The sequence below is a fragment of the Dicentrarchus labrax genome, unplaced genomic scaffold (genome assembly GCF_905237075.1).
Source record: "Dicentrarchus labrax unplaced genomic scaffold, dlabrax2021, whole genome shotgun sequence".
Taxonomy (NCBI): Eukaryota; Metazoa; Chordata; class Actinopteri; family Moronidae; genus Dicentrarchus; species Dicentrarchus labrax.
This window is the reverse complement of record NW_026136721.1, coordinates 7,389,771-7,412,420: the sequence shown is the minus strand read 5'-3', so window position 1 is coordinate 7,412,420 and position 22,650 is coordinate 7,389,771. Positions and strand designations below refer to the sequence as shown.

Sequence of the window (22,650 nt, the reverse complement as noted above, 5' to 3'; positions counted from 1 at the left end):
ACGGCCCAGCAGCCCAAAATGTCTTTATTTTGAAACGCACGAAGAGGAAGTACGTGTTAATTCGTCCCAGCTTTCCGCTTCCTGTTTGTCCCAGCAGCTAGCTCCCGCAGACAGCCTGTGTGATACATTGATATTAACCCCGCGGTTCCCATCAGCCCTGTGCTTGTAACGTTAGTGCTTCGGTAAAGATGAACACGGTGCTGTCCAGAGCTAACTCTCTGTTCGCTTTCTCTCTGAGCGTCATGGCGGCCTTAACATTCGGCTGTTTTATCACGACAGCATTCAAAGACAGAAGAGTTCCTGTGGACATCCACGTCGCTAAAGTCATGCTGTAAGGTTCACCGTCGAACACCGTGTGTCACAGCTGTTAGCGTTAACGTGAGCCCAGTGTACGGTGTTACAGCTGTGTCACATCTCTTACCGGTGCATTACCGCCATCATTGTTCACTGCACACGGAAGTGAGCCGCTCGGTGGCTGCCGCTGTTAGCTCGGTGGTTGGAGGGGCTGCTCAGCTGGCAGGGCCTTGTGGTGGTGGTGTTGGGTCAGGCTTCAGTTTGATGTTTACTGTGTTTGAAGTTGTTGTTGTTGTTGTTGTTTGGAGTTGGATACCGGACTACAGTTTCAGCAGCTAGCTGTAGAGTGAGGTCCGCTGCTTTAAAGCTGCTCTAGGTCATTGGGATAAAAACGACCTCTCTGTCATATTCCCTGAATCCTTCACTTTATCCTGACAGTGGAACATGAGACAGATAATGTGTGAACAGTCTGGTTCCTCTGGTTCCTCTGGTTCCTCCTAGAGCTCCACCGGGCCTGAACGAAAACAACCAATCAGAACCCAGAAGGATCTAAAAACTGAGGCTTGAAGATAGTTGATAGTTGAGTGTCATTCCCACTGTCCCGATACATCTGTGTTTGATGCCCTGGGAGTAAGACTCACAGTGAGCTATCTTTCTTGTGTATTGATATTGTCTGTGCCGTGCAGCTTCCAAAGGAGCATATTTTTTAAACTGTGAATACCAGCAGCTCTGTGCTGCCAGTCTGCTGGCTGTCGTTTAACTCATCCATCACTTCATCCTTCCTTCTCTCCCTGTTTAACAGGAAGAACGTTGACGACTTCACAGGACCCAGGGAGCGCAGTGATCTGGGCTTCATCACCTTTGACCTCTCAGCTGATATCCTTTGCTACTCAAAATGAAGAAAGATCTTATTTTAGTTTCAGATCACTTTGTGCAGAAGTCCCTAAGAAATAGATTTGTCTCTGTCTGAACACTTTGAGTTCATACTCTGTTGTGTGGCCTCTTTTCCACCAAATCAGCTCCATTAATGACTCTTAGAACCCTTGGTTCCCATGGACAACCTGCTGTTTTTGGGGTTCCAGCTGGGAACCAACCTTTGAGGTTCCAAAGCAATTTAGTGTCAGTGTCTGTTCTCTGGTTGTTCCTCAACTTTTCCTACATTTGCAGCCAATTTTTGACTGGAACGTAAAACAGCTGTTTCTCTACCTGTCTGCTGAGTACTCCTCAAAGAGCAATGTAAGTCATAGTCCACACACACACACACACACACACACACACACACGTGTGTACAGTATGTTAGCAGAGACATCATTCAACTGCACTATTGTAGACATTATAACATGATATATATTTAACGCTACCCAGGAACGGTTGTGGGTTAGATTTGTTAGATGTAACGCAGCACCACTGCACACTACAACCTCAATAATGAACCCCTCTGACGGGTCAATCCATAGTGATCATTATTGTCTTTGTAAGAGCAGAATTCATGGTTGAGCTGCTGCTGGATTGCATTAGAGGTTACAGGTGTACTTAATAAAGTCTAAATGTCGCTATATGCAAAACAGTACAGTATGTAATACATATTCATTTAATACATGTATGAAAATGAGCTAACTCTCATTCACAGCTCTTTTGATGAATGGACCTTGTTAGTGACAAACATACTGGGAGTGAAAATAATCTGTGTGTGTGTGTGTGTGTGTGTGTGTGTGTGTGTGTGTGTGTGTGTGTGTGTGTGTGTGTGTGTGTGTGTGTGTGTGTGTGTGTGTGTGTGTGTGTCAGTCTCTGAACCAGGTGGTGCTATGGGACAAGATTGTCCTCCGAGGTGAAAACACCAAGCTGAACCTCAGAGACATGAAGTCCAAATACTTCTTCTTTGATGACGGCAATGGACTCAGGTTAGACACACACACGCTGCATTCACTGAACATTTGGTGGCAATCTGACCAGTTTGAGCTGGCAGTGGCGCTAGATAAACTGTCAAACACCAAAATCATACTGCTTTAATCTTTTGGCACCATGAATAAAAAGTAGTAGTGGTGGTACGTTATTTCTGCTTCACTACATTTCACACATAACTGTAATGCCACCATCTTTGCCTTTGAGTACCTCTTAAAGCACTTTATAAAACCTTTGAGTCATATTGGTGCAACATCTACATAGAAAAGCTCAGAAATTCACTGTATGGTCTGCCACATCCTTAGTGTATGACAGCATTATATCATCAGAGACAGACGCTTCTGTTTTCGTAGTCTGAGCTGTACTCCTCATGACGAGTAAACTCATGAACTTCATGAGTAAAATGGCCGTTGTGCCCCTTTTGCAGCCAGTGAGTCATTATAAAATCAGATCTGGACATTTTAATGCAAAGTATGTGAATTCTACATATATACATCGACTGTCACTCTGGCCGCTGTCACAAACTACGGCAGAATTTAGGAGTTAAGCTACACTATAAGTTTGCGATCGACTAACTGTCACATCTTGTCTCCAGGGCCAACAAGAACATCACTCTGACACTGTCATGGAACGTTGTTCCCAATGCCGGAATCCTGCCTCTTGTTGCTGGAAGTGGACACGTCAGCCTCCCGTTCCCAGACACATACGAGACCACCAAGAGCTACTAGACTGAGACACACATCCAGCACACACTGTACTGATGAAACCAGACTCACTCACACTGTACACACACACACACACACACGTTTCTTCATAGATGTAAAAGAATTTTTGGTTTGTAATAAAAGTTGAGAGTGGAACGTCTGTGTCTCTGTGAGGATAAATAACAAGTAAACTGTTGATATATAAAAACACATGCTCTCACTTACCCTACATGCAGATATTATTGGTCTGTCAGCCATGATGTAACACACCAAATTCAACCCCACTGTGAAGCCAATCATACAGTCGGTGTTAAGCTATCACATAGTGAGCTCCAGAGGTCTGGATGAGTATTGTTTGCTGACACCATCAGAGTGAATGGATTCAGTAATAGTGAGCTGTAATGACACCCGTGTTCCCAGTGAAGACCCAGGTTCAGGTTTAACAGACACAGGTGCTGACACTGACTCCAGCTCTGAGGTGCCCAGCTAGAGTCCTTCCTGCAGCAGCCACAGGTTCAAGTCCAACCTGTGGCCCTTTACTGTGAGTCATTCCCTCTCTCCTTCCTGTTGGTCTTCAGCTGTCCTATCTCAGTGAGGCAAAGAAATATAACAAACCCCACTATTCCAGCTCAGACTATAGCTGAGAAGGTGGCCACTCTATTATCCTACATAGGTCTACTTTATGTGGTAAATGTAACATTTTAGCTACTGAAGAAATACTACAGATGAGCGATATCTATAGATTATTTGAGAAACAAAATGCCATAAATCAGATTCATCTTTAACCTTTACTGTGTTTTACAGTTGTTCCAGTATCAGAAATTCCTGATACTGCCTAAAATGCAGAAATCTGCGAGTGTGTGCATCTGTGTGCCGATCCAATACCACATCATTCATTAGCCTCAAAACCCGGTCAGGCCTTACAATCACAGCAATTCGTAGGATATGCTATGTGTATCGGATTGTTACTTGCATCAGTCGATACAAAGTTAAGGTTTCGGAAGGAAAAAAAATGATATTGGAACATCTCTTTTTTGGCAAGTGGATTACACTCAACTGTAACATTTAGAAAAATGACCTACTGCGGCTTCAACGCAAGTAGCTTGAGTTAATCGCATAGATGAACCTGTGTCTGGAGCTACTCGGACAGACTGAACACTCGCTGGCTATTCTTATATAAACTGAAGCACCGTTTATTACACAAAGTCCAACAATTCACATTTTTTTACACAAGTAGAAAAAAAAAATGTACAAAGTCAATTGTCTGTGTGAATGTTAACCTGGATGAAACATAAAGTAAAAGACATATATATATATACACACACACACACACATACATACATACACACACGCGCGCACACACACAGACTCCATAATACACTATTTAGTGAGAAAACAGGATCAGTGTTCTATTTTCCATTTTCTTACTCTCAAAAATAATGGCCTTCCAAGCTGCGCTCCATCCTGTGTCAGTCTGTATAAAGGTAGTTTCACACGTAACCAGACCTCTGGTTATTAAACGTCACATACATTCCAACCATGACAGAAGACATGGAGGGAATGGGAACATTCAAGATAAATCTTTTTAAAGGAATATTTTGTCACTTTGGGAAATGCTTGTTTGTAGTCTTGCAGAGAAGATTGAGCAAGTGGAGGTCTTTAGGAGCTCTGGCACCCAAAGGAGACGTCTCCAAAGTACTGCCACAGATGCTGGTTGGGTCAGCTAACCCCAGGTTTGGTGCTTTCCAGGATTTTAAGAACATGATACACAAAGTTGTGCTGTAACGAGGTGCTCCTGTCAGTCTATGCGCTGGATGAGCTTCTCCTCCATCATACAGTACAGGGCGACGTGGGACAGGTCCGAGATGAAGGCGTCACAGGCTCGCCTGCTGACGCTCTTACAGCCTCTGAGGTCCAGCAGAGTCAGGGAGGAGAGACGCTTTAGGTAGGACAGACAGCCATCTGTCAGCTCACTGCAACCTGGACACACAGACGCAGAGACATGGCAAATCAAACACTTTTCCTTCAAATCACATCTATAACGTATACTTGAAGTATTTTCTGTGTATATGTAAGGGTCGGACTCTGTATTGGCAGATACCCAATATTTAAAGGACTCCGATCACTATGGGGCCAAGAAAACTTGACTAGGATGTCCTTATCAATTAGAATGAATCATATCAACTATTGGGCCGACACCTTGTTTGGTTGATGTGCATTTGTCCAACAATCGCCGGTGTTACTTTAATAAGGAGAAAAGGCGTCTAGATTATTTTTCAGGGGGAGATATGCAGAGCTGACATATGTTGATGTACATTGATTATGTAAGAAATGGTTAAACTGCAGGAATTCATTTTTTTGGCAACGTTGTGTAAGTTTGATTAGCAGCCACCAGGTAGAGTGCACTCCACTGTGGTAGTTCATCGACATCGTTGAATCCATTGGTTTTAAAGCAGGTTGAATTTGAGAGATTTTTTTGTTGACTGCAGCCTTCATAAACTCAATATTTTAGTGGACAGTTCATCTCACTGAATATTTTTGCTAAAGACATCATTTTTTGTACTTTTAGAACATGCAATATGACATGCTTGTTACTGTACAAAGTAAATAACTGATTAAATCAATCATCGGTACTGACAGTTCATAATGGCAGCTCTTTGGAGGAACCACCCCTCAGCCAGGCATTGTAAAGAGAAGCCCTGACTGGAGGAGAAACCCCCGTGGAGAAGCACAAACTGCGTTGTAACCTAGACGAAAGGCCATGTGATCAATCAGATGGATGGGGACTGTGCTCAGACACCCACCCGCCAGCGTGAGCTCAGTGAGGTTGTTGCGGGTGTGAGTCCCGGCTGCTGCCAGCAGGGCGATGGACGAGTCGGTTATGTCCTTGCAGTGAGCCAGGTCCAGCCTCTCCAGCTGGGGCATGTGGCGCTGCAGCAGCCTCAGAGTGGACTCGCTGATGTCCAGACCGGACAGACGCAGCGTCACCATATTTCTCAGTCTGCTGCGAGACGACTCTGAACCTGCAGGGACGGACAGAGATGGAAGACATGGAAAGGTCAATATGGAGGTTTTTAGCGAACCCAGCAGCGCGGTGCAGATCGCCGTGCCCAGTGCCAGAGGGGCACACCCACCAACAGCTGTGAGGCGAGACCAGAAAGAATACATTATAGGCTGACAGGGTAGAGGCTGTGGGAATGGTGGCCCATCACATTCACCACTTTCATCCCAGTTCTCCCCGTAATGACACACTGACAGTTTAGGAACCCTGTGGAAAGTTCTTCTCAGAAACTGTTGTTGGATATGTTCAAGAGCCTTCGGTCATCATGTGTTATAGTGCACAATTTCATGTGTCATCACAATGATCCACACAATAACCACCTGCAGTTTAATGCCACCATAGTGCCAAACAATTACATGGAAGTTGGATTTAATATACAGCTTAGTTTTCTCTGAAATGATCCACAAATAAATGAGGATCACTCTCATTTCTGCAAACACAACTCTAACATTTAACCCACTGTCTATCTGTGATCTCTACCTGTAGTGTAAATAATGACACGGAGCTACAGGCAACATTTTGGCCAGACTTGTGGAATAGATGTGATCAGCCGTTGCCCCAGTTACCCAGTGTTTTAATGGAGACACTGGGTGAAGACTGGCAGGAACATGGAGTTATTATCTTACAGAGGAGTTTTAATTGACCCATGATTAATTGTGGAGCTGTGTGAACCGTTTAGTGATTTACAGTAGAAGTAGACAACTCTGATGCACACATTCACACAAATGTTTCTGTGGTTATTCTGCACCAGTCTGATGCTGGTTGCGAAAAATTCGGTGTACAGTGAGCTAATTTCTGCTGCAACTGACCAGGCGGGCTGATGAGCTCTTTAATCTGGGCGTCTTTAAGGCCTTCACACCAGCGCAGATCCAGCAGCCGCAGGTAGGGCAGAGTGGGAGAGACCATCGCTGACAGACAGGACCAGGACAGACCAGTCACCCTCAGCTCCCTCAGACCTGAACAGACAGAGGAGGTGTGATGAGACTAGCAATGTAAAGATATATCGCAATTCAAATATGTGAAGACTCAAATCGGTCAGATGAAACAATATAATTCATGGTATCAAGGCACAAAGAAATCAGTTTTATGTTTACAAAGAAATATTCATTGTTTTGCACAGTTTATACCCTAGAAATAAAAAAAGAATTCTATACGAAAGGAATATTTTTCAGTCCTAATTTGTCTAATACCCACTTTGTTAGGGCCCAGGGGATCCTCTCTCTGTGTGTGTGTGTGTGTGTGTGTGTGTGTGTGTGTGTGTGTGTGTGTGTGTGTGTGTGTGTGTGTGTGTGTGTGTGTGTGTGTGTCTACCTGGGAGCCTGGTGAGCAGACAGTTTAGTTGTCTCTTGGCCAAGGGGGTCCAGGACAGGTCTAGTGAGGTGGGCTGGCGTTTGAGGATGCCTGCCAGGGCCTGGTTAGTGAGTGGGCTGCACCGGCTCACGTCCACGTGGCTCCACAGACGCTTGTCGCAGCTCCTGCACAGGACAGTGAGGCATGATGGGTTTATTGAGAGGACGAGCTGGACTCAGACACAAACACATACTGAACGTTGCTAAGTTGTTAGTGGAATTGTGACGTACCACTTGTACCAGGCCTTACAGACGGTCATGCAGGCCAGCAGCTCGGCTCTGTTCAAGTATTTGAACACGGACACCCACACCTCCTTCTCCCCTCCTCTCTCGTTGCCCACGTCCTTAAAGGACGGCAGAGACAGCAGGGACGGAGGTGACAGAGAGGAGGGTGCAGCAGGAGCAGCAGCTTCACCCTCCTCTGAAGAAGATGCGGAGTGATCTCTAGCACTTCTGTCGCCATGGTTACCCCGCAGGCGTGGCCTACACGATCAAAGATATCAAACGGTGTTTTGGGTTTATGAAGTGCATCACATGCATATTAGGGATGGACATATAAAGCAAAAAAACACTTAACACATATTTACTGGGAACTATTCAACCATTCTTTGAAGACTAACATCACATAAGGGCTTGACCTAACAAAATATTATCATTGTCATGGGACATTTTGGATTGGTTGCTTCTCAAAAAGACAGGTCTCTGCCATGCAGCCTGCATGAAGGCAGATCTCAAACATATCTTTGGCATATCTGTACTGCAGTTTCTGGTCATTTATCAGGTGACATGCTGTATACGCGATACATCTGCAATAGTATAGTTGTTACCTTTATACTAAACTATGATCACAAAAACAGTCATTTACATCCCCAGATAGTCCTGATACTTTTAACAGAGAATAGTTTCAATGTTACATAGCAAGTTCATCAATTAAAATGACCCTGATTATATAATCCTCCCATCACCTGTTGTGACCGGGCTGTTTGTTGGCTGCTTCCAAGTAAATATCTATAGCAATTTGGGAGGTCATGGTGTTCTGAGCAGAGAATGATGTCACACTCCCTCTGCCTGTGTTGCTATCGCAGCCTCTCTGTGGTTTGTTTGAAAATCTGGCCACACATGCATGAGTCTAAATGTCTAAATAATCCATGTGTCTCAACTGGCACTAGGCCTAAAGAACTAAATAACAAGATAGCAGTAGTAGTAGAAGTGTATTGAACTGAGTTTGACCGTGTGTTGAGCTCTACCTGCCGGGTCCTCTGGGGGTTACGCTGTCGCCTGTGGTATCGCCGCTCTTGAGTCGCGAAGGTTTGGACAGAGCGGTCTTTCTCTGGATGAAGCCCTGCTGACCACCGGCACCCACTGCAGCGGTCCTCGGACCCATGGCTGCTTCCAGCTTTGGGACGATGGAGCCTGAGCAGGGACAACACTTCCGGTTCATTAATGGAACTTTGGATGTTAAACTGATTACGCTGTCACTGCTGGGATTTGCGGTCTTACCAGATTGTCTCTTGGCCTTGTGGGGGCGCTGTAGAGTGACAGTCAGGTACGAGCCACTCAGCAGGTCATCGTTCAGATCAGACACCAGGAGGACCGGAGGTTCTGGGTCTGAATCCCAGCGCCCTTCCTCCTCCACCTCCTCCTCCTCTTCTTCATCTTCCAGCGTGTCCATCTCCTCCTCTTCAGGGTCAAACTCCTGCCCCTCGCTGTCCTCATCTTCGTCTTCGTCATCATCAGTCCTGCGCCTCCTCCTGCGTCGACGATGCCGCTGATCTTCGCTGTCCTCTTCTTCCTCCTCCTCCTCCTCTTCTTCATCATCGTCGTCTTCGTCGTCGTCGTCCGACTCCTCGGACTCATCTCCCCTTCGCTGCATCCTGGAGCCCCCCCGCAGCCTCACCCCTCGTCCCCTCCGCCCGACCTCCCTCATACCCATCCCTCGCTTTAGCTTGAGGGCGGAGGAGGAACCGGGAGTCATGAGACCTCCTCTGCTTCCTCTGTGGGCCGAGCTTCCTCTCAGCAGGCCTCTCCTGTTGGCACCAAACCCCCTCCTGGAAGAGTGGCTCCCCCCTCGGGCAGTGAGCACCATCCTTCTTCTGTGAGAGGCTGAGGAGAGGGACGGATGGACGGGACAGACGATCATGTCACAATCACAACAAGAGAAATCTGAAATTCTATTCTTTTTTTTTCCTTTTTAGAAAAACATTTTTATTTTATATTTTTTGTGATCTGGTGGGTTCCAAACCTTCGTCATCGTCATCGCTGGCAGAGTCGTCCCCATCGCGGCTATGTCTCTGTCGTCGGTAAATCTTAGCCATGCGCGCGTCCAGCAGGGAGGAAGATTTTCGCTTCTGGATATGCAGGGAAAGAAGGAAAAGGAGGGAAAAATGGAGGGATGGGTAGAAAGAAGAATAAAAAGATGAAAACGAAGAAGGACAGTACAGGGAAAGAGGTATGGAGAACAACAGACACAAAAAGGACGTTTTAGAAACAGTGTATTCAGAAATAAACTCAAGTTGTTAAAATAGTGCACAGAACACTCACCACTGGAAGGCCTTCTCCTTTGTCTCCTTTGGACTGCTGGAGGAAGAGGAGAAATATAAAATGTAAAAAAAAAGAAAAAAGCCTGCTGCCAGTTCTTCTGACACTTTTGGCTCTGCATTATTAGACATTTTTGACATTTTGATAAAAAATATGTTGTGCTGATGATCAATAGCTAATTCTGATCATTTCTAAGCCCATAAACAAAAAAGTGTTTTGTGGAAAAGCCTCATATCATGAAACAATATAAAGTCTCCACTGAAAGCCAGCATAGCTTTTGTTGTTTACCCAGAACTGAAGGATTGCTATTATGTACTCACACTCATCAAGTATAGTTGCAGAAACATTAAATATAGAGTGCTGCTCAGACGTTTGTGTGTGTGTGGTCAGTCTGCCCAGCTTTCCCCAGTCTAATGTGCCGTTACTGCTCTTCCTAAGGTCGTCTGACATTTATTTTCCTCTCACCTAGGGCTGCACGATGTGGTAAAAACATCAAAATGCTAATATTTTGACAGATATTGTGATATGACTCACAATTATTGTGGAAAGGATCATTTTTGCATCACAAATGTAATTTTCAATCTGTTACAGTGCTGCCCAGTCTCTTCCCTAAAGATCTTATTTCAGTGGTTCATTTAGCAAACAATCTTGTGCCACTTGTTTGTATTTACCTGCTTGTTTTAAGCAATGCAGCTCAGGGTTCACTAACTTTTGCTTCTACAAGTTTACAAAAACAAACGGAATTGATAAACATATACCGGTTATTTCATGTAACAAATACTAGTTTGGTTTAAAATAAAGAAATAATGATTAAACAATAGAGAAGTTCTCAGACAGACATTCAAGCAGAACTGCAGTTACGGTTGTGTTGAGCATCACAAAACAGGGTGCAGGGAGTAAACATTAAGGGACAGTGTTTCCTTGAGTACCACATGTACCAAACATAAAAGAGTTGATATGGTGACAATATCTTACACTGATTTAACAACCTCCTCCAACACTACATAGTCACTTTAAACTCAGAAAGAGAAACTAATAACTAGACTTTTACTAGCAGTGTTCAGAACTTCAAACACACTGTTCCAAAAGTCAAACATTTAACTGGATATGATTAACTTCAGAATGTGAAAGTAAAATCATTATAACTCATCATATTTCCAACTGAAAAGTATTTAAAAATAAGATGGACCAAGTTGTACAGTTTGAACATGAAACAGAGCTACAACGGCATAATGAAGAGAATATTCACCGTATTTCTGTTACTGATATTTCATGTTGTTTGTGTGGGAGACAAAACTGGGAGTGACTTATCTTTAATAGGTTTCAAACGATATAGATATTGATTATTAGTAATCAAGGAAACTGATAACTGATACTTGGAACTGGTGTACTTTTTGCAGTAAAAATGAAAATCTGAATAAAGTGGTGGAAAGAGAAAGGCTTAATTGCACATCCTTTTATTGGTGGCAAAAAAAATAACTCTCTTGGCTCAAACCACTGCCACCTACTATAGATCAATGGCAACACAGGTTAATGAAAGTGTATTTAATGAAAGAAAATTACAGCAAAACTGCATGTAAAGGCAGATCTATTTTCAAAGCTCCTGTAACAGCTTACTTTGGATTACCAGTAGGAGGTGCTTAAAGGTTCATTTGGCCAAAACTAACTTTGTTTACTTATTTAAGTTTTTTCTATGTGGATGTACATGATGCCATGATCGTTGATGTTTGTTTGCCAAACTGTTAGTAGTTCTTTTTCTTCTATTTTTTTCCATTACATGACAAGGCAGCTGTGTATAATTCAAATGTGCGCAAGTATAATTAAATAAAATATAAATAATAAAAAAAATGTATACAGTGGTTGAGGGTAACTAAGTACATTTACTCAAGTATTGTACACAAGTAATTTTTAAGGCACTTGTACTTGAGTATTTACATTTCCCTGTCTGTGGCACAGCAGCCTTCAGTGTTGATTGGCTATTACTTGTGATGTGTAACCAATCAGAGCTGCCCAAATATCTGCATCTCAATAATTAGAAACAAGGAAATGACTGGGTGACGTATGGCTCAACATTTTGCTCAGGAAACCAAAATTATTGGTCAAATTTGTGAAAAAGCACGGTTGTAAGATGGTAAAACTGTTTTTGCATCACAAATTAAAATTTCACTTTAAATAAAAAACATTAAAATCATGATATGGAGTTCTGTGTGGACATCTCTTCAGAACTACCGTATTTCAAAATATTTCAATTAACTGTGCAGTCCCAACGGAAAGTCATACAGACACCACACGGTTACTGCAGTGATGGAAAACCAGTGAACAGGATGGACAGTGCACAACAGCAGCTCTTCCAGGCATTCAAACTGAAAGTTGAGAGAAGAGAGCCACTGATCACTGCAGAAGGGGAGACTCCAGTAGCACACTGATACACTTTTAAAGGTGCTGAAATCCGCTACAGCATAATATGCTGTGTCCACAGTCACAAAATCACAGCAGTTCAACTCTTCAAGGTTTGAATGTGGTCCAAACCTGAAGAAAAGGGTGCTGGTTTTGTCAAACAGTGTTTAAAACCAGGGCACACTATGTCCATAAAATGAGCCATGCGAAAAATCATTTACAAAGTATGATAAGGGAAAATTGGACAGAAACCAATCAGAGCTGAAGGTAGCTCCAAAATGAAAAGAGCTGACAGTCTGAGAGAAGAGGCACTACTCTTGTAGAAACCATGGAAACAGAAATCAAACAGGAAATCATCCTCTGCCAGTAAGATTATTTGAATAGGAATATTTACATCAAGAGTTGTGTCTGTTCTCTTGAAAAAGATGGAAGGGAAAACGGGGTGGGGTGCACGCGACAGACGGGTGGAAGTACGCAGAGTAGGCGGCACCTCTCACCAGTCTCGAGCTGATTGGCTGAGAAGGCAGAGGGGCCGCCACCAATAGAAGTGACGCTGAGGAGGAGGAAGAGCAGCAAGGAAGAGGAGGAGGAGGAGGGAAGAAACCACAGCGGACCACTTCCCCATCATGCTGGGAGCCCACAGGACCCCCTATGGTAGCAGAGGGCCCGGGGCCCAGCCTGAGGACCAGGGGGCCATGAGGACGGATGTGCTGCTGGTGGCCGGCAGCCAACGATTCATCGCTGCCTGATGACTGACGGAGTCAAATTAAATTCAAAAAAACAGAAAATAAAGCAACCAAACAACAAAAAATAAATAAATAAATAAACAATGAAAAACGAACAGACAGGAGACACACAATACCCATTAGCTTTGACACTGCAACCAAGTGTGTGAACGCCGGGTTCAAAGACTGTGCTCAAGAGAGAGCACAAGAGTGTGTGTGTGTGTGCAGCAGTGTATTCAATACAAGAAGTCTGAAACTGTGTGTGTGTGTGTGTGTGTGTGTGTGTATGTTTTAATAAGACATTGTGTACCTCTGGGTCAGTGACTCCTTGGACACACTTTGGACACTCCCAACAACTGGGCAGATCTTTATTCACCAGTCCTTCTCCCTGAACCTGCAGAGACAGATGCAGCCATATTAGAAAAAGGATGAAATAACATCAGGATCGAGTGTCTGCTGTTCAAAATGTAATAACAGTTCCCATGTTATATTAATCATTTTATTTACAGCCTGAATAAAGCGCACTTGAGTGTCAGAAATTAGTTCAGACGGTAGTGTGTGTGTGTGTGTGTGTGTGTGTGTGTGTGTGTGTGTGTGTGTGTGTGTGTGTGTATTACCGTGAGGCAGGCAGGATGGACTATCTGAGCACAGTTGGAGCATTCCATCAGAGTGAGGGAGGAGTCTCCAGTTTCCTCCTGATTGGGCTCCTTGCAGATCTCACACACTGCAGACAAAGGAAGGCCCGGCTGTAGGGGACAGAGGGTGAGTTACAAAACAGACATATCTAAAATAAACAATTAACTAAATAAATAACAGTTACTTACAGACATACACTGTCGTAGTACACAGGTCTGTTTGAGCTTCCCTGGTCCTCCAAACTTTTTCATGTCTCTGCAGAAGTTACAATCCCCACACTCTGGCCTCATACAGGCTTCACAGCGCTTACACCTGCAGAGACGACAAATAAATCATACAACTGCACAAAAAGCTAACAACGGTATACAATCGGCCAAAGTTGATTTCTCTCTCACGCGCGCTTCGTTACCTGACCCTGCGTCGTCTCAGCACAGACATGGAGGAGGCTGGCTTCTGTGGTCGTGGGATGATCGGAGTGGAGGTCAGTTTAGGACGAGGAGGTGGCGGTGGAGGAGGAGGAGGCTGGTACCACGAGGGCTGATTATACAGTATAGAACATTCATCATTAACACACTCGTTAACCTACAAACATTATAAAATTTACCATTTTTCAGCACTACACTCTTTTCATCCAAGTCATATATCGGTCTTTGACTTAGCACTTGTGAATGTGTCATTACCATCATTACTAATGTGCGGTGTGCCTTAAAGTGAAGACTGCTTACTCTCTTTGGCCACTTGACGATGGGCTTTCCTGTGTAGGACAGTTTGGGATTGTCATTGGCATGTTCCTTCAGCAGGGCCTGCAAGACAACACATACAAGAGTGGTGGGACTGAAAGCAGCTGTTAAAAAGAGGAAAGATGTTCTTTTCACAACACTGGGTTGTAGAAATCTGCTAATATTTTTTTAGTGCATGACCAGAGAAAAAAAAATGTAGTTCTCATAATTAAAATGTTTCTGAAAAGATTTGAGAAGTAGGCAATGATATAACAGAATCTTGACTCAGTTTCATGAGCCGTACATCCTGCCCGATCGTTGCTACACATGTCCAATCCTCCATTTCAGGACTTTTATTAGAATTAAAGCTAAACGGGAGACCAAAAGATGTTTCTGAACACATCTGAGGCGCGATATAGGCAATGCAGTAACCGCACAGTCTAGTTTGAAGGTTGGATCTGAGTTTTGCATGCGGAATGTTGTTGGGAAATGGACAGGAACATGTTCATTTGCATACCAGCCACATTGTAATAATATAAAATCAGCAAAGTTAAGAGGACTACATTAAATGTTACAAAGACAAGCGCACACACAACAGTCATACCTTGATGTGTGTAATGAGTGCCGGGGCGTTGTGTATCCCTGCTGGGACACACTTCTTGTTGGAGGGTAGAGCCTCCAGTTTACCCAGCAGGTTCCACATTCCCTCCAGCTCGAGGGGAGTCATATGAACCTTTACTGCGGCCTTGTCAGACTGCTGCTCTGAAGCCTCTTCATCACTGTCACCAACCTCCTCCTCCACCTGCTCATTGGCCAGATCTGAGCCAGACGGCTTCTTCAGACCTGACAGAAAGAAACACATTTGGTTTACAACACACACAAAAAAACCCATAATGAAAACATTTTCTCCATACATCTACCCTCCATGTTTGTGCACGTACCAATGCCCAGTGAGTGTTTCTGAAACTCCGGTGTGAGGTAGGAGGTCTTGGTGAGGCTGAAGACGTAGCGCTCCAACACGTACCAGCACATCTCGTAATAGAAGGGGTAACGAAACTTCACTGGAACCTGAGGTGGAGGTGAAAAGGCACTTAATCACAAAATGCATCACTTCCTGTCATGTACAGCTCATAGGCGAGCGTGTCTGCACCTACCCGCGTTCTGTCCTCTATATTACAGATGTTAAGTTGCATGGGGATGTTGAAGCTGTGCAGGAAGTTTCCTCCAAACACCATGGAGTCCACAGGAGTGTAGACTGCATGAATCCAACCTGAGTATACACATATACACATTTATATTGCATTTCTGTTATGTCACTGAAATCCTTCAGCATTGTAGTGTGTGAGAGAGAGCTGAGTGTATACCTGAGGGTATGATAAAGGTGCAGCCCTGTTTCAGTTCAATTCTCTGGCAGTCAGACGCCCGGTCTCCGAGGAAAACGTCTCCCTGTTTCCCAGACAGCACCCAGTTCTCATACAGCTCCAGGTTCTGAGGGGTGGGAGGGATCAGCCAGAACACCTGAAAACACACAACGGGAATTCAGAACACACTCTGTACATTTTAAATCATTTATTTATTATAGGTTTTACAACAACTTTCATGTTTTTAGTTCAAATACAGTCTTTTACCAATAGGGTTCCCACTCTTTAAGAAATAATTTTTGGGGTTTTCTTAACAATACAGGACAGCACAGTCATATAACTATGCATGATATTTACACATATTCCCAGTTGGATTCCTCCCTTTTTAATGATGCAGGGCTCATGATGAGTGAGGGCTAAAATAAAATGAAATTTCTCTAGGACAACAGATTATTTATTCCAGGATCTCTCTCTCTCTCTCTATATATCTATATCTATATCTATATATATATATACACACACACACACACACACACACACACACATACACACACACACACACACACACATATTTTTTTTTCAGGATGAGTGGGAACCCTGACTGAACCTGTATCAGATTATATGAGGCTGCAACAGGAGACAGTGTTTCCCAAACACAGGCTAAACCCCGTCTGGTCCCACCTTGCTTCCTCTCAGTATGTGGTACCACACCGACGTCCCTCCCAAGTCAACGTGAAAGTCTGTGTAGCAGCCCTCGACACTCATCAGACAGTACCTGCAGGATCACACCAACAGCAGCAGCATTTACATTCAAATGTCAAGGAAATTCAATACAGGAATTTATTTATTTTGAGATTAAATTAAATGATGAATAAAAAAGGTCCAGTGTGTAACATTTAGGAGGGTCTATTGACAGTTATGTTTCTGTTACCTTAGAATGAGACGTTTTTACCTAAAGAGGGAGCAGGTCTTCTTCTATGGAGTCTGCCGTATCCAACTACTATATTTCATAGTACAGTAGCCCAGAACTGACAAACCAGACACTGGCTCTAGATAGGGCCAGTTTACAGCCATTGTAGGTTCTCCATGGTTCTTGGTTGAGTCAAGGGATTTCAGCAATCTGATCACTAGATGCCACTAAATCCTACACACTGGTTCTCTGAGTCATTTTTCAGGCCACACTTCTATAGATTTGACTCCTGAGGAACGTAAACGTGGGGGACTTACTTCTGTACTTTGGGGTACTGCATGTCATTGATGGAGTTGGTCGAGTCTCTCTGTCTCTCTTTCAGGTGACGAGGCCACATGTTGTCCACCCAGTCTATTAGATCTACCTATACACACCAATACAAGATGGAGGAAGGGACAGAAAGACAGACGGAAAGACAAAGAAAGAAAGAAGCTTGGGATCAATAAAGTATATCTATCCATCTTTACAGTTTGTCTGAGGTAACAACATATTGATTACACTTCCAGTTTTCATTTCAAACTATCCTCAGAGGTATAGACACACTTACAGTAGCTGCTAAAATGCTTCTGTTTGCATGCGGTATGTATCAAAATGTATAATACACAAACACAAGCCTTAATGATGTGTGTGTGTACGTACTGTGGCAGGTCTCTGGACCAGGTTCTCCAGCTTGGTGTGGCTGAACTCCAGGCTGATGACGTTATAGAGCTTCTCTCTCTGACACGGAGGGGTCTCGTAGTAACGTGTCCACTGGGCCATGGACATCTCTGTCCCCTTCTGAGTGCTCACGTCCATCACATCGATCATACGTCTGCTACCTGAGAGGATATGTTTTGGGTTAGACACAGCAAAAAAATCTGGTTGACATGAAACAGTTTGAACAAACTGGAAACAAAATACTTAGGCAATCAAAAGCTAAAGGGCTAAAATACATTTAAAATTTATCAGGACAACTTTTTTAAATTCTATTTATTTTTTTGCGTTTCCATGATTGGAAAATTAGGCTTTAAATTCCCAGGTTTCCCATGTTTTCCAGGAGTGCAGGCATCAGCTGATAATATAATTTGTTGAAGGACCTACAGCTACTGCCAGTACTAAACCTGAGAGCATCTAATTAATTGTCTGAAGTCTTACCAACATGCATCTTGACACTGTTGACACTGAAGTCAGCACCGGGCATCCTACGGAACAACAAGAGGTCACACAACACATTACAAGCAAATGAACACAAGACGTAGTAATGTACGTAATGTAGATGAGGAGTAGAGAGAAATAAAGAGGACGCCTACTTCAGTCCCAGTCCATCAGGCTTCTCAAAGACAATTGGGTCCCTGAGGCCACCTCTCTGGACAAACTCATATGTGAAGTCTAAGAAACAGAGAAAACACACAACAAAATGTGACCACGGTATGGTCCTTCTTATCGTCCATTTTACTTCTGGTTTTCTATCATTCACTGCTGGCCGTTTGATTTTTTAAGATACCCGATTCAAACAGCCTTTACGTCTACTCTCATTCAACTCTGCCACAGCTTTATTAACGAAACATTAGACCACTGAGCTTCTCTGACCTGAGATCAGGTGTCCACATACTTACAGACTGTGCCCGCCTACCTCTTCCCTCCATGCGAAGGACCCGGTCAGAGCTGAACCTCTGACTGCTGACTTTCTCCTCCAAGTCAAACGTTCTCCTTCCATCGATCTCCTCATCTGAGATGCCGTCGTCATGGTAACGTCGCCGGGTGCCGGCCCGCTAGGGAAGGGGGAAGGAGGGTGGATGGATGAGAATATAATAAAAAGGCATGGTAAAGACAGGTGACAGAGAACGGGCATAATGGTCAAAGAATGAGACAATCACACCACTACTCAACTATAAAGTTACTTGCCAACTATTTTGAACATCGATTTATCGATTCGATTTTTCTTAAAGAAAAAATGTCCAAATTCTCTGATTTCAGCTTCTGAAATGTGAATGTTTTCTGCTTTCTTTAGTCCTCTGACAGTAAACTGAATGTCTCTGGACAAACCTTTGAGGATGTCACCTTATGCTTTGGGAAGCACGTTTTCACAATTTTCTGACATTTTATGGACCAAATAGCTATTTGATTAATCGAGAAAATGTTTAATTAATTAATCAATAATGAAAATCATGGTTAGCTTCAGCCCTACTACAGTCAATAAAATGAAGTGGTTAAAAGTGGATTTTATACTTCATACAGCCTTCATTTTTAAATACTCACTGTGTATTAAATAACTAAAGCAAAAATAGCCTCAATGGAGATGAAACCAGAACCCAAAACTGGATGAGAACATCCATCAGGTACAACTGTCACACAGTAGATGACTCCTCACATTAGAAAATGTGTCTCTCTTCAAACAGACTAAATATCTTAACACTGGTTTCACACATTGGCACTAATTGATGGAGAGAGAATACTGCTTCAGTTGGGGTCCCAGGTCTGGACAGATGACAAAGGGATAATCCCAGGCTGAGGCCCCAACCCCCTCTGCATAATCTCTCCCGCTTCTTTACTAGTGTCTGCATTCCACCATGCAATAAGATTAGCTTAATACAGTCTTTTCTTATTACACTGGTGTCATATGTGCCCCTGTGTCCTTCAGTGCCAGCGTGTCACTCAGGTCTCACCAACACAAACTTTTTTCAGCCAATAAGATGACCATAATTTCACATTTTTGCATTTAAAAAAAAATCAGTTGATAACGTGTAGTTTTTACACACATGAGTAAGAAAGGTTAAAGCTTCACAGACAGACTTTAGCTTTGATAATAATATCATTATTATTATTATTATTATTATTATTATTATTAGTTGTTATGGACCAACAACTTATGTTGGATGTTAACTGTAATTGAATGATCTCGTTACCGACTCATAAATTATCGTGCATCCTTGATTGATGGATGAACCAATTAAAAAATGTTTCACTAATTAAACTTTTAGCTAAAATGTTCACTGTTCCATTCTGAGTTAATGAGCTTCCTAGCTTTCTATAACCAGCAGAGTGCACATTGTGTGCTACAGATCTGATGTAGGGGTCTAAAACTCCACAAAAAGGACTTCACAGCCTCCTGTAACACAATCCGCTGTAACAACAACCCACTTTACACCAGACAGCCACAATAACATACACAAACACTTCACAACTAACGTTACAGCCGAGAGACTACATTTAAGACTTTTGGCATCGAATCTTTGGGACACTGGAAATGAAACTCAACAATCTACTATCTTTGAGCGTCCAACCCAAAGCATCTTTATCTTGTCTGATTGGTTGTTTCTGTCCAGTCCCGGTGGATTCTTGTATATGCCTTTAGAAGCGCTAAAACAAGCCAGAGGAACCTGACTTTTTCACAGATTATCTGTCTTATGAACTACTGTCAGGATATAGGGAAAGTTTCAGCAAGCTTGCCAAAGGTTAGTTTAATAAACGTTACATACTGCAGCTTCAACTTCTTTTGTTTACAAATATGAGATGAACACAGTGGGAGCCATTTTTTGAGCCATGTCCTCCTGGGCAGTGAGAAATAACATGAGACAGAACTTTCTTCATCTCGAGAGTAATTGTTGCAATTGTGGCCAAACTCTCTTTAAACTTACCAGCCTTCTGCTGTACCGTGGCTTGGAATCATCCATTATCACAGGAAACAGGAGCTCTGCCCAACCAAGTGCGGGTATTTAACAGCGCAGAGTGTTAACGTAGAGGGTTCCGAACAACCACCGTCGGCTGTACCGTAACGCCGCTCGGCTCCATCGGATAGTAAACAAGGAGCTGAAGGGAGTTTGTTCAAACGGTGGCTCTACTACTCGGCTAACTTAGCTTAAGTTGAAACAGAAGAAAGTCTCCTGGCTAGCTAACTGAGACGAACGTAAGTCATTTGTTGTCTTTGGATAGCTTTAAAACTCATCTCACGTTAACCTAACCTCACTGACTTCACAGTGGGTTTGCTGAACCAAAGGCAGCTGGGTATGGGAAGCTTAATGTGGAGCCAAACTCATTTAAAGAGGCCAATTTCAGTAACAAGTGAAAATGTATAGAAATGTATCGTTATGATAAAATCAAGCCTGTCTGAATACTCGAGCTTTGTTCCTTGTCTTCACCATACCAAGTCGTATCCAGCTTTTTGAAACGTCCTGCTCGTACAGATAGAAAAAAACAACATGACCTAAAGTCTTATTAAAATAACAATACTCAGATATTTCTAATACACTACAATAAAAGGGCGTACATGCTGCTGTTAATACTAGTATGGCATAAAGTTAATGCGGTGTAACAGCCGCCATTTTCCGTCCCATCACCATGTCACGCCCCCAGCGGGTCATTCATTGGACTAGAGCAGTGTCACTCACACGGAATATGTGTAAACCGTGATTGGACAAGAATATCCAATAGACATATAAAAGGTCTGGCAAGCAACCAATAACAGCGTAATTCGAAAACGACCGTATGCCTCATTGGTTAATATATCCCAATAACGTTAATTAGTGGACAAGAGAACAATCAGTTAAGAGAAGTGGCCAATCACGCGATAGTACACCGCACTAACCACCGTCCCATTACCCAAATATAACTAGTCATCATTCATAGATAACCCGAATTAGCTAAAAAAAATAATGCGTTTTACAAAACTTACCCCCATATTCACACAGGCCCGTCCACTTTCAAACGCCTTCAGTAATCCGAGATGTGTGACGCCTTCTGCGGCCTGTGTTTTCACTCCCGAAGGCTCGCATCGGAGGGACACGTTTTGTAGCCTTCACCTCAACGAGGAAGTGCGTGCAGGTCCATACATGGAAGTGTACTGCGAGAAAACTGTCGCCGATTGGCTGGAAAATGTTGCAAGGCTCTCGTGATTGGTGGAAGCGGCTTGTCCGTCAAATACGTACTGCTCGAATACGGCGAGCGAGAGGAACATGCCAAGCTGTGACGCGCACTAGGAATAAAACATAATGTAAATAATCACTAATAAGCGAAATAAATAACAACTTGGTTTTATTTGCATCAAAGGGGGCGACAAAACTACAAAAACGTGTTTTTTACAATAGAATAACGTCCCTTATAAATCGCTACAAAGTGACAGGCCTTAAATAATGGAAGCAGGAAAGGGAGGACACACAAAATCACACTACATGTTACCGAAGTGTCACACAAGCTAACAATAAGAAAGGTGAACAGGCTGGCGAGTGCTGATTGAACCATGGCTGACCATTAGTCTTGACTCATTTCCAACCTGCCCCCCTTGAATCCACACTTCACACCCGAAGGTTTTTATTTTTAATTGTAAGATGTAACTATTAAGGTTATTAATTTTTTAATTTTTTTTTATTATTTTTTTTTACATATAGCCTTCTGGAAACCTGGTCAGTAAATTGGGTTCCTCCTGCTGCCATGTGGACACCCACAACATGCAAGGTCACCATATTTACAGGTCAAATGCAACCCAGGTGAGAAGATGAGAGTCCCAGTTACCCAGATGTCATATCTCATTGATGGGACATACATTTTATCCATTGAATTGTGCCATATAATGTCAATGTGACGGGAAAAAAGGATTCTGTAAGTCATTATAATTAGAAAGTTGCTAAACATTTTTACTTAGCATCTCAAAATAATGACTTAGTATCATAAAGTGAGGAAGAGATACTAATTCTAAATATTCTCACTGTTTTGAGATGCTAAGTCAATATTTGAGATCGTTTCTCTTTACAATGATTTACTTTTGGCAGAAAAGGGCTTTCCATAGAAAACACCACTGCTTGTATTGCTCCCAAATAATTCCCCACAATAGTTCAACAACCTACCACTGTGTCTGCACTCATTTCAATTAATGCTGTTATCTTGGGATCCACATTATAACATAATACTGATCCCATTTCTTTGACATTTACTTTTGATCTGATGTGTGCATGAGCCAGTGACCAGTTTTAGTCTCAAGAAGGCTAACATTGCAAAAGATAAAATCCAAAATGTGGGTTA

General features: G+C 43.0%; 2 protein-coding genes and 1 long non-coding RNA gene across 6 annotated transcripts; 1 reads left to right on the top strand and 2 right to left on the bottom strand.

The window, feature by feature from the left end:
* The first annotated feature begins 68 nt into the window (after positions 1-68).
* Positions 69-3,056, top strand: spcs3 (signal peptidase complex subunit 3). The gene is made up of 5 exons (XM_051386190.1): positions 69-331; positions 1,097-1,172; positions 1,456-1,530; positions 2,080-2,195; positions 2,792-3,056. Exons 1-5 carry the CDS (start codon positions 189-191, stop codon positions 2,922-2,924), a joined length of 543 nt encoding a protein of 180 aa, XP_051242150.1. The 5' UTR covers positions 69-188; the 3' UTR covers positions 2,925-3,056.
* A 1,013-nt stretch (positions 3,057-4,069) lies between these two features.
* On the bottom strand, positions 4,070-21,457 carry kdm2aa (lysine (K)-specific demethylase 2Aa). 4 transcript variants are annotated; one of them, XM_051386071.1, is made up of 26 exons: positions 21,308-21,457; positions 18,269-18,407; positions 17,946-18,024; positions 17,791-17,837; positions 17,296-17,474; positions 16,914-17,020; positions 16,368-16,461; positions 15,690-15,843; positions 15,480-15,595; positions 15,267-15,393; positions 14,930-15,168; positions 14,332-14,409; positions 14,016-14,143; positions 13,795-13,918; positions 13,588-13,716; positions 13,281-13,364; positions 12,743-12,997; positions 9,852-9,887; positions 9,553-9,658; positions 8,811-9,413; positions 8,558-8,723; positions 7,542-7,793; positions 7,273-7,436; positions 6,771-6,917; positions 5,705-5,923; positions 4,070-4,880 (listed from the first exon to the last, which is right to left on the bottom strand). In XM_051386071.1, the coding sequence occupies exons 1-26, from the start codon at positions 21,311-21,313 to the stop codon at positions 4,699-4,701; spliced, it is 3,960 nt and encodes a 1,319-aa protein (XP_051242031.1). In that variant the 5' UTR covers positions 21,314-21,457; the 3' UTR covers positions 4,070-4,698. The 4 variants fall into 4 exon arrangements, with proteins under 4 accessions (XP_051242031.1, XP_051242030.1, XP_051242033.1 ...); XM_051386070.1 differs by lacking the exon at positions 21,308-21,457 and adding an exon at positions 20,274-20,978; XM_051386073.1 differs by lacking the exons at positions 12,743-12,997; positions 21,308-21,457 and adding an exon at positions 20,274-20,976 and having other exon boundaries at positions 9,852-9,884.
* A 192-nt stretch (positions 21,458-21,649) lies between these two features.
* On the bottom strand, positions 21,650-22,637 carry LOC127355391 (uncharacterized). The gene is made up of 2 exons (XR_007881749.1): positions 22,175-22,637; positions 21,650-22,057 (listed from the first exon to the last, which is right to left on the bottom strand). It is a non-coding gene; the product is annotated as an uncharacterized LOC127355391 (long non-coding RNA).
* Between the last annotated feature and the right edge of the window lie 13 nt (positions 22,638-22,650).